This window comes from Plectropomus leopardus, chromosome 13 (assembly GCF_026936395.1).
Source record: "Plectropomus leopardus strain MGB_pleo_1.0 chromosome 13, ASM2693639v1, whole genome shotgun sequence".
In the NCBI taxonomy this organism is placed as follows: Eukaryota; Metazoa; Chordata; class Actinopteri; order Perciformes; family Serranidae; genus Plectropomus; species Plectropomus leopardus.
In genome coordinates this window covers 7,930,690-7,942,780 of record NC_142188.1, presented here as the reverse complement: position 1 = coordinate 7,942,780, position 12,091 = coordinate 7,930,690, and the positions used below count along the sequence as shown (strand labels likewise).

Sequence of the window (12,091 nt, the reverse complement as noted above, 5' to 3'; positions counted from 1 at the left end):
TGTTATGTGTCTTTGGAGGAGTGAGCTGAGAGTCATACAAACCTGTAAGTAGTCTCGCCCTGCTCTTTCCTTCAGGGGTTAGTGGGATAAAGAGAAGAAGACAAAGGGTGAGAAATCAGTATTCAAGAAGATTATAAATAGCATTATACAGATGATTCAACTAATGGATATGGGAGGCATCAAGCCAAAAAGAAACAGAGAGAAAGAAACTTTCATTCAATGGGGTTAATTGTTTACAAGCACATGCAAGCTATGGCCATGCACAGTAAGGCCAAGCATTAGCTGAAAGATAGACACGGAAATCAGAGAGGTATCACTCTACGTCTGGTGTGTGTGTGTGTGTGTGTGTGTGTGTGTGTGTGTGTGTGTGTGTGTGTGTGTGTGTGTGTGTGTGTGTGTGTGTGTGTTTGTGTTTGTGTGTGAGCAGGAATTGTAATCTGCTTCATGGTTCATTCTCCAAAAATGTTGGGCAACACCAGCTCAGGCGCCAGGAGTAAATGTTGACATTGTACGTTTCTGCAAACCACCAATACGTTACATCTGAACGTTTTCTACGTATCAACCACGTTTTGAAAGTTATGAGCTGTCTCTGTCATCGGGACGTGGAGGGGATGGATGACATCAAAGTGGGTTTTGTTTTAGTGATCCATCGTCGTTTTGACAAGTTGCATTTTGGCCGACAAATGTGGGTAATTTTTAGCAACCTGTTGCTGTTTTTCTATTGGGATAGTGCCACAAAAAGCAGTTGTTTTTACTGAGACATTGCCAAGTTTGGACCGGTGCTGGGCCAGATAATTTTTATCAAGTGCCCAGTGATGGCAGTTTCGGCAGCTGGAATCGGGCCAGTTCATTTCATTCTAATTCTCAGCTGAATTAGGCAAAAGGATGCGGCCAGACTTATTTTTTCCAGCATGCCGAGTTTGGGCCAGATCATTTTAGCTACTCTGGGGAAAGTGCCTAAAAAAGTGGATATTTTAAGCCTAAACATGAGTAGTTTTTGTGCCCAAAACCATTGCATTATTGAGTAAATGTAAAGTTTAAACATATTATCTTTATAAATAACATAGAAATGTAAGGTGTCAGTGGTTTGCAGAAACAAATGACCGTATTATTTTTCTGGCGACTGGGTCGTGCAACACAAACGTAATCGAACCACTGAACTCCAACTGCCAAAACCACATCTCTGAAAGTCTTGCTGGCATGTGAGAATTTTCAAAATTAAAAATTTGTAAAAATTCCAATGTGTGATTCAGAAAAGTAATGTGTAATGTGTAAAGGGTGTTAAAGTTCATGCACGCAAAGCAAACCATCCCAGATTGGAGAAAAAAGGTTAATACAGGTAGACTATAAGAGAACGGTTGCAACACTGCAACACTGTCACACAGTGGAAAAAGAGTTAAAGCTACACTGATGGAGATAAGCAGATGGAGATGATGGAGAAGAGATGAGGAAAAGGGGCTGAGCAGCAGCGGCCATGTTTGTAAGTCTGTAAGTTGTTACCTACTTGGCGGGGCTGCAGGTATGCAACGCCTTCAAATGAGGCTTCCAGGTAGCAATGGAAACCGAGTTCTCATCAGCAGCATAACTACGCCAGACACACTACGTGCAGAGTCGACAGGATAAATAAAATAATGATAAATGAAACAATTAACAGGGTAAAGTGTGGGAGGAAAAACGGGTAGAGGGAGGGATCGATAAGTTGGGTAGGAAGTGAGAAAAGGAAGGTGAGGAGGGAAAAAAGAAAAAGCTGATTAGTTATTTGGGTAGTGTTGATGCACTGTGGTTGGGGGCTGTCGGAGGGAGGTGGGGGCGGTGATGGTGGTGCTGGTGACACTGGTGGTGATGGGGATACATGCCTGAGGGGGGGAAGGGCGCTTTGGTAGTGGTGCCAGGTGGCTCTGAGGTAGGGACGAGCACCGTCTGTGGAGTAAAGACGCCAAGCCGCCTGGGTGGTGGGAGGGAGTAGACAGGACACACACACATTCAGACATACACAAACACACACACGACACAGAAGGGCAATGGCTCAAACACAGTGAGGAAAAAGGGACTGAGAATATGTGAACATGTGGCAAACACACAGCATTTTAGGGGATGTAACCAGCTGGCAGCCATATTGGAGGTCCTCAGTATGGCCATGAAGAGTAAGAAAGACTTATTTTGACATTCAGTTTGAAGGTGTTTGAACTATATTAAAATGTACTTCCATCTTAGGTAACATTTAAAAACAAAACAACCATTCAAACAGCCAAGTCGCCAAAAGAAAACATTGATATTGTATGTTTCTGAAAAGCACAAATACATTAAGATTTGTATGTTTCATACGTTTTATATCAACATTTCAGTAGTGATGTAGTCGGGAGGGGGAGGGCATGGTGAAGGGTGCATAACCTGTGCGAGACAGCTGCTAAGTGCAGACCACTGTTTAAGACCAACAACCAACAAATCCTGTTGTGTTTTATGAGTCAATTTTTTTTTTTAATTTCCATTTGGGTTTTAGGCTCCAGATGTGGGTGTTTTCTATTGACTTATCAGTATGTTTCCATCAACTTTTTAGGCACAAAATGCAGGAGTGTTGCAGCGACCCGTAGCTGTGTTTTCATCTGTGTTTTAGGCTCCAAATGAGGGTGTTTTGTAGAGACCTGTAAGTGTGTTTCCATCAACTCTTTAGGCACTAAAAGCGGATGTATCGTAGCAACCCCTTGATGTGTTTTCATCTGCTTTTTAGACTGCAAATGAGGGTTTTTGTAGCAGCCTGTTGGCAGGGATAGAGGTACTAAAAGCGATTGTTTTTTCCCGCGACATTAGCAGCTTCCTTGCCAGGTTTGTGCCCCTAAATCTGAGTATTTTAAGTCAAAACCTTATCTTTCTCTAGCCATAACCAATTGGCTTTTGTGCTTATCCTATACATACGTTAACCACAACACTGTGAAGTTTCATTGTATCCGCTACTTAATAACATGCGTCCGTAACGAATCTGTGGTTTGCATTAAAGTATGATACAAACATTTTTTCTGACTGATAAATTGATTTAAATGTTTAATGCTGCTTGCAAATTAGATAATGACTATAAAGGATGGGTTACATTTTGCAAATAAAAGACATCACATTTTCATTTTCGCAAAAGTTAGTCATGTTTGCTTGCTTTGCTAAATGGACTTGCAGATTTAATTATCTACAAAACAACATTTGAAGTTGAAGAAGTTTTGCTTGAAGAAGCAACGGCAGTGTTTTAAGGTCTTGACATTGGCTAAAGATGAGTAAATGTAGTCCAAAAACGGACACATGACATTCTGCTTGCTGGGCGTCTTCATATTTGGTACTGTTTACACATTTATCAGTGAGTTTGTTTTTCATGTGTGGAAATTTTGGGCCGCCTGTCACATTGCCCCTCGTTTGGAAACAAATGTACCTGATTCTGCAGAAAGGCTCTGCATCCACCATAATTATTTTAACAGGTTGCTTGCTTTTCATTTCCAATCATTGTTTTCTTCCAGCCTATTGAACCTCATCAAGGGCACCAGGTGTGGCTACAAGATTTGTGACATGACTGGAAAGTCTTTATATAAACACGTTACACAGACAGGGAGGGAAATTAACACCGACTTTTTGCCAAGTGCTGGTCAATTTTAACTGTTTGTTCTTATGCTACTCTAGAGACTACTTTAAAAACATTTGAAGATTCAATCTGGTTCTAACAATGCAGTTGGTAGACAATATATTTATTGCAGCGGGTAAAATTTAGAATTGACCGGCTGCTGGGGCTTGGAGACAGTGGTAATATCCTGCCCTGCACACACACAGACACACACATAACAAACAGTGGTTGAAAGCAGGGAGAGCTGTGTGAGATGGGGGAGTGAAGTGACGGACAGAGAGTCATCAACATATTTAACACATCACAGCTGCTTCCAAGTTTCCTTTTACCTGCTGAAGAAAATGTTATGAGCTTGGCAGGCAACAGACAGTGACCAGGTGCTTGATACAAAGCCAATAAAACAGACAAAAGATCAACACACACAGGATTAATTGCTCCCTTAGTGGGTTATTTAGGATCAATTGGGCTCCAACTGGTCTTTGTCAAGCATAGCAAATGATACGTCGTTCTCACAAGGAGAACAGGCAAAACAACGTTCAGATTTTATTGATTATACACGTGAATATGTATGAAAATATCTCACTAACTGCATACTGGGATCTGCAGCAGCCCAATGAGATGGGTTTTCAACAAATCTCCTCTTTACCCATGTCTTCTTAACCAATTATTTGGAAGTGAAATGCATCCTACTGTCTTCTTTAAGAAGCCACTGTATGAAGCATACATGTACGTGATTAACATAGACGTTTAAAAGAAGCAGATGTAGCCTATGGGCCAATGCAGAAGTATCTTAAATTTGACTACTCAGCATAAAAGCCAAACTCAAGGCTTTAGAATGGCAGTCCACCAACCAATAGATAATGTCACGATGGCTAAATACATTATCTTACACAATCTTTGATCCGTAAGGTAAGTATTTACGTGCTACCTGGCTGAGCTTCTAAATCACTGTTCGCCATCCTGTAAACTAATGTCTAAAGATGTGGCTCTGTTAGGTATTTACCCGTCAAGACTTAAGAAGAATAGAAATAGTTTATCGGAGGAGCTTAGACCAGAGCATTTACTGCCCTCATTTAAATCTTAAGACTCATCTCTCCCGCCTGGCTTTTTCTTAAATCTGTCTTATTTTGTCTGTTGTCTGTTATTGTTGTCAATATTTGCCGAATGTGAATGTTCATTTTATTGTTACCTGCTTCCCTTTATATGTCCTTGTATCTGAAGCACTTTTTAATTGTTGTTTTCACAGGTGCTCTATAAATCAGGTTAGTTGGTAGTAGTTAGTACAGGTCAAAGGCGATTGAGGAGAAAGTGGTTGTAACATGTTAAGTTTATCATTTATCATCAGATGTCACACGGATGAATTATCTGAGAAATTAGATTACTAATGCCACAAGTGGCAATGCTTCTCTTAAACATGTTATCTAAGACTTGAAATTGTTGGTAAAATTCTACATATATACATATAATTTCCATTCACTGTAACATGGTGTAAATTGAACATACCATTGGTATTGAGACCAATTCACTGTTTTGCAAGTCACAATATCAAGTCTTTGCACTTTTTTTTGGGTTAAAACAATTTTGTCAAGTCTGACTGAACTTAATCATAAAAAGTAAAGCTAACATTATACATTCATAGCATAGCACTACAACACTACTACAACTACTGCACTACTACTACAACAAGACCCAGACCAGATTTGTGTGTTTCTGTCCCGTCTTGTTGTATTTATCTTATCCTGGAAAAATGTCTGAAACGCTTTCTTCCATTATTGGCTCTGGGGAAGACATCATGTATTGAATTAAGGGCTCAAATTCAACTCAAGTCGTGAGTCATTGGTGGTAAAGTCAAATCAAGTTGCATCAATCAAGTCTTTATTTATTTTTTCTGATTCCAAGTAATGTGACTCGAGTTTACACCGCTGGTATTAAGAAAAGTATTGAAGTTAAGGGTTTCCTTTGTTTACCCTCTTGGTGTAATTCGAGTGATATATTTGATCTGATGATAGTTTCCTGCTTAAAAAAATTAAACAACTGGTTATGGAAAACTGAGGACATATTCAGTTTAGATTTTCAGGTTTGTTTCCACTTCCTAATATGTGGTTTTAAAAAACTGGGTTATATATGCAACATTTTGAATTTGATTGCTTGTATTGCTGGTGCCTAACAGTTAGACCAACGTTACACCAGATACTATATTCCTATATTTCAACAATAACAATAACGTTTTATTTATCATAACTGATCAGTATGATGACCTGATCAGAACCCAGAAATTTGGAATTTCCTTAAGGAAAAAAATGACGTTGCAGGTGCTTTATTTGATGCAAAATTTAAAACAAACAGGGCCGGGTAGTTCACACAGTAGGAGGTAGAACAGACACAAACAGAAACAAAGACATGTGCAAACATAGAAAAACACACACATGCAATCGCACACTTGTGAGAAGACACACACACTCTACTGCTGATATTTATTGTTCATTAGAAAGTAATACAGCTGGTCTAGTCTATTACAATGAGTGACGGCTTGGAGGAGCGTCCGCCCAGGGACTGATTGCCATGGAAACGGCTCATAAATCCTAGAAATGTGTGTTGCTGTTGGACCTGAGTAACGACGGCGTTCCTCGCACACCGTTAGTCATCATCAGCTACACACCCTGACAGCCCGGAGATGGGCAAAACACACAAACACACTCAAACACACTCGTATTAAGTACACTTTTAATGAAACACCTTCACTCTGATAGGAGCAGAGATGTTGAAACTGCCCATACACAAACTTCATTGTATCACTAGCACACTCACCAAAGCGTAAAGAGTCGACACACACACTCATGCTTTTATTTAGACAAAGAGACACACTGTGAAAGGCTGAGAGACAGTTGCAAAAGACATGACACACACACACACACACACACACACACACACACATTTGACAAAAAAACACATTGTATTGTATTCACACTGGTCCTCAGCGGCTGCAACAAAGGTGATGTGTGTTTTCTGTGTGTGCGTGCGTGTGTGTATGTCTACCTGGATGAGGCTGGCAGCTGGGTTCCTCCTCTTTTCAAAGTGCTTCTGTCGATGCTGCTCCTGCACTTTCAAGGCAAAACCTGACCCCAGGATGCCCTAAACACACACACAAACACACACATACACAGAGGTTTAAACTAACTAATTTTGTTGTACATTATGCTCAAATATTTATTTTTTTTCACATCTTTGTTCAACAAAATTATGTACAGGAAGAACAAGAATATACATGAGAGCACAGACTGACATTCTACACTGAACATAATAAATAATGATGATAAATAATCATAATATCAATACATAAATCTGTGAAAATGTTTAAAAAAATAGAACACTGACATTGTTAAACTTTTTATAATAACGGGGAAATTATTCATCCATAAACATTTATGGACAAATAAACATTCCAACATTTATATCTTTTAATGATTTACAGGAACTCCAGCGTCTCTGATGAAAATCATGTGGGAGATCAGTATCATATTTTTTTTGAATGTCAGAAAGTAAACCTCACAAATTTTGTATTACATTCAGATAAGTCAAAAGTTATATGTTCTTCCTTTGCTTAATTAACATTTGTTTCTTTGTGCTCCATACATCACAGGTTGTGAAAGAACAAATGTAATCAGTCACGGTGTTATAAATAAAATGTATTATTATTATTATCATTATTATTATTATTATTATTATTATTATTATTATTATTATTATTATTATTATTATTATTATTATTATTATTATTATCATTATTATTATTATTATTATTATTATTATTATTATTATTATCATTATTATTGTGTATGTGTTTGACTTACTGCTGGCAGAGCGAAGAACGAGATCCCCAGCAGAGCAAAACCGGCCGATAATAACCGCCCCGTCCACGTCTGTGGGGTCTTGTCGCCGTAGCCGATGGTTGTCAGGGTTATCTAAAAGGTCCGAGGTCAGCACTGTCAAAAATCTGTGTCCTTTGTTCACTCATTCATTTCTCCCCACATAATAGACATCTAATAGTTTATTATAAATTGAGCATTGAACTGTGATATCTTTTCGTATGAGTCATCATCGTTTTGCGTCATCGCTGACAGCTGCAGTGATGAATGACTGTAATTTTGGCATTAACGACATACAGCACTCTGCATTCAGACAGCATTTACATGAAATGGCAGACCGTAAATATAGTGCATTACATAATGAACAGGTAATGATAAAATAAGTGTACTTTCTCCTCTTTTTTGTCTAATGTCCTCAATTCAAAGTCTTTCAGTGGCTCTTAACATTTTTCCTATCTCTATTAGATCCTTTTAAATACACAGCATTTCTTCTAATTTCTGAAAAATAGCAATTTTGGAGATAGGATGTTTGTGCCCGATATGTTACATAATATAATCATGCGAGGGCTTACATTATGTTCTTAATAACTGTACTTATTTTAAGCAAATTATATTTTTTTCTGAACCTAAAAATGGACTTTAGTTTGTTTAGTTAAGGAAGTAAACCCTACAACAACATTTTTACCTATACTGTAAGTTTACTTTGAAAAGACTGTATACATTTAAATAGTAGAAAAGTAGGGTAGAAAAGTATATTTCAGAAAGGCACAATACATGTATTGACAGTAAATTGGTACGCTATCTATTGTGCGTCATATTTTGCTGTGTAGGTCCACCGACAAGGTATTTGAGGAATTGGGATGAAAATGTTCTATGATTTCTGTAAAGAGACACTGTGGTAGAATTTTTCAAATGTATATATTTTTGTGCACTATACACTGAGTGCCATCTAGTTTCATTATACTGAAAGGGAAGGCTAACATGTCTACGATATGTCCAGCACTCGACACCTCACACCAAAACAATCTAGATGGACTAATAGCGCAACAGATAAGAAGAAAAACATGTATTTTTGATTTGGGGGTTAAGTGTCTTTTTGAAATACTTTTGGTGATCATGAACAGAACACCAGCATGTGTCAAAAATAAACCAGTATATAGAAAATTGTAGATATTGCAGATTTCCATTGATGGTGCCCAGTGGTGATAGCTCTTACTTTTCTTTGAGTCAGCTCTCGTGTTGACTCACACATCTCCAAAGTGTATGTGGCTAAATTTTCACCACAATGATATAACAGCTTTTAGTGTCTACCAGACAAAGAGACCGCAGAACGTAGGAGCACAGCGTATCTGAGTGTCATTCCCACAGCCTAACAGGTCAGTCTCACCTGGCAGCAGGAGAAGATTGAATTTATTGATTGGGCCGTTTCTTGTTGGTGCGTGTTTTTCAAGGTATAATGGGTTTTGGATGTAGGAGGAAACAGTGCGTCACAGACAGCCAAGTGTGACTTTAAAGGCCTTTCCTGTTGGTTTTTGTAACGCAGGTGTCATTAAGGTCACACAGAAACTATAAATGGAAATATATCACTGTTGTCAGAAAGAAAAAGCATAACGCCAATGTGTTGCTTTTTTGAATTTCGCCTGGGATTAAACGGCGCGACGGCGCTGTTGGATGGGAAAACTTATTCAAAACCTTTTTTTTATAATATCTTTACTATGTGGCATTCAATTTAAGCCTTAAAAATCCCAGGTTTTGTGTGATACACAGCTCAAAATTATAAGAAATGTGCATGAATATGATACAACATAAAATAAAATCATAAACCCTATTCTATCTTTCTAAACACTGTTTCAGAAGTTACAACTTCTGATTTATTTCAAAGGGCATTTAAAAGCTGGTTTATTTTCTCAAGTCTGTCTGTGTTTATCAACATGTGTGTACTCACCGTGCCCCACCACAGAGCGTCGGCGTAGGTGGCGAACTCATCGTTGATTTCTTTCTCCACCAAATAGACCAAGAAGGAGGAGAAGATTAGCACCAGGAACCCAATGTACCACGCAGTCACCAGCTCCTACGACACACACACACACACACAAAAGAAATCATGAAATAAAAAGCTTTTTAAAGCACTTCACACGGTTTAAAAGATAAATGTCATGTATTGACTACTTTGACCCTGAAATGAGTGGACACCTTTGAGGAGTAAAGATTTCTTTTTGTAGGAGGAATGTGTTTTTTTCACCATGCAGCACCAGTGTTGGAGTGACAGAAATCCCACTGGATTTGTCTGTAATGCAGTAATGTAACATGCTACTGTTCCTTAATTTAATAACCATATTAGTCATTAGTCTCGGATTTTACAATCTGTTTAAAAAGTGCTGCAGTACATAAATAACAGACTGAACAGACAAAAAGTGCAACCATGGATGATCTATATTAAGTATTAAAATACAAGAAAAAAGTTGGGACAATATTGATTATTACTTTAAATATCTGAACTGTAAAAATTAAAGTCAAGAAGAGGATAAACAGTTTAAATCGTCTTACCTTACTATGTGCATAAACTACAGATCCCAGCAGCTTCCAGGTCCCTCCCCTGCGGTCCATGCGCACCATGCGCAGGATCTGCAGGAAGCGAAGGCTACGCAGCGCAGATGTGGCAAAGATGTTACCCTGGCTACCTGCTGAAACCACGGCAACTGAGGCGATGAGCACAATGATGTCTGGGGAGTAAAAGGCAAAATTAAAGGTCACAGGTTCAACTATATTAGTAACAGGAACTGTGGTTGACTCACCTACTTTCAGGATCTATCCACCCGTTCATCCATCACCTCAAAAACAAATATTGATTCACTTTAAGCTGTTTGTTTCCTTTCTATCTCTATTCCATCACTCTGTCCTCAACCCTGAAATACCCCTGTCGTCTTCCTCCCTGCTAAAGTAAGAAGGATCCAGAACCTCTATCCTCTAAATGTATGTTTTCATGCTCCTCTGATACCCCTTACATGGACGAGACGCTGAGGAGGAACTTTAAAACACAGCTCTTATCCACGTTGGCTAATAACATTTTGGCTGACAATAATCTCTTAAAATGATTCTGTAAGGGACAACGGGGGTTACGGTGCGTTTTTAATCTGTAGTTTTCATGTCTATCTAAACTTGAAGTGTTTTGATGATGACAGGATATCACCAAGATTATATAAAGATTATAATAAGAATAAATAAATACAATAAATGAGTTTGGACTAACGAACTGCTTTAATGATAAACTTATACTGTTAAATAGAAGCAACACAGTTGTGTGTCAGTTTGTTTACTTCTGTTAGCACACCTTCATGTGGTACACTATGTACACTGGCTGCCACTGAGGATGACAAAGGTCAACATGTTTTCATCCCAAATTGTCGCATATTGCCGCTTTGCAGTGGACTTACGCATCTAAACATTACAGTATGGGCATCCGTCTGTGCCTGCCCTTTATGTGCTTCTGTCAACACAAGCACATAGTGGGTTGAAGTTGCACATGGTAATGTTTAGGCAACAACAGCACATGGCAACCAATGTCGGAACATTAATAAATGCTCAGATGGTGGTACAGATGGTTAAGATTAGGCAACAAAGTCACCAATGGTCAGGATTTGGGGAAGGAGGTACATGGTAAGGTATAGAAAGATAACATCAAAGTCAGAAGGGAAGTGAACACTGGACTCCTGCATGAAAGTCCAGAGTTTGTTGGCACCCTCGTGTTTCAACCATGGATGTATTAAGAGAAGCTAGATACAGCATTGGAGGCAGGGCTTTGTTCATTCCTGGGAGAACTGCTCAATAGCGCATGAAGTGAGGAAAATTCTCTATTTCCACGATATGAAAGTATGAATGTAGTACCCGGATCTTTCGCCCATAGAGCATGTGCAGCAGCTTCACTGGTCTCATGATTCAATTTGATTACTATTATCATGTCAACAAAATGCCTGCATTGCATCCTCATTTTTCTATATTAATGTACATGGCTACTTTTTCATCAATAAACACAAGCAGTCAGCTGGTTCTGTTTTCCCACAATTCATCTAAAGAATTTCTCTTGAACTGTAGGACTTTATTGTCGAGCCACTGCCAGAAAAACATCAGGTATTGTTATGTGGCTATAATCAATTATGTGCTATCACTGCATTGATGCAGAATTGTCCACGTCAGCATCGCGATGCATCGAAACGATTAATTTTTACACCCCTGATGCACACTGTGCCCGAGTGGGTAACTTCCGCTGGTGGAGTAACTGACTTCCGGTTTAAGGCTTTGCTATCTTGAGAGGCAATCAGATAACTTAATTTTGCGGCTTTTCTAGACTTTCCAAATGTGTAACTAAAGAGGTATTGAGATACAGCACATACCTTTAACCCTTTGAAACCTGGACAAATTTGCTCAATTGCTTCCAAAAAAATGAGAGGAATTTAATGAGAAAGGAAATAAGATGACCCCAAAAATTACCCCCAAATTAGCAGGATGTCAGTAGAGAGTACCAGAGAATTACCTGAAAATTAGTAAAGAATTTTTTTTTCAAAAATCCATAAAAATTTAAAAAATAAAAATAAAAAAAAGAAAGTTAAAAAGTGCTTTAAAAAAACAA

At 38.5% G+C, this 12,091-nt stretch overlaps 1 protein-coding gene across 3 annotated transcripts in view; it reads right to left on the bottom strand.

Annotated features, from left to right (window-relative positions):
* Positions 1-12,091, bottom strand: part of kcnq5a (potassium voltage-gated channel, KQT-like subfamily, member 5a) — a 119,187-nt gene that overhangs the window by 24,320 nt on the left and 82,776 nt on the right. For 2 of the 3 annotated variants that reach the window (XM_088086293.1, XM_042502825.2), the window contains exons 4-9: positions 10,012-10,187; positions 9,410-9,535; positions 7,450-7,560; positions 6,635-6,730; positions 1,505-1,599; positions 43-69 (exon numbers count right to left, since the gene is read on the bottom strand). In XM_088086293.1, coding sequence (XP_087942419.1) covers positions 43-69; positions 1,505-1,599; positions 6,635-6,730; positions 7,450-7,560; positions 9,410-9,535; positions 10,012-10,187 — 631 coding nt within the window. Of the gene's footprint in view, positions 1-42; positions 70-1,504; positions 1,600-1,852; positions 1,946-6,634; positions 6,731-7,449; positions 7,561-9,409; positions 9,536-10,011; positions 10,188-12,091 lie in introns of all 3 variants that reach the window. The other variant, XM_088086292.1, reaches the window with a different exon arrangement.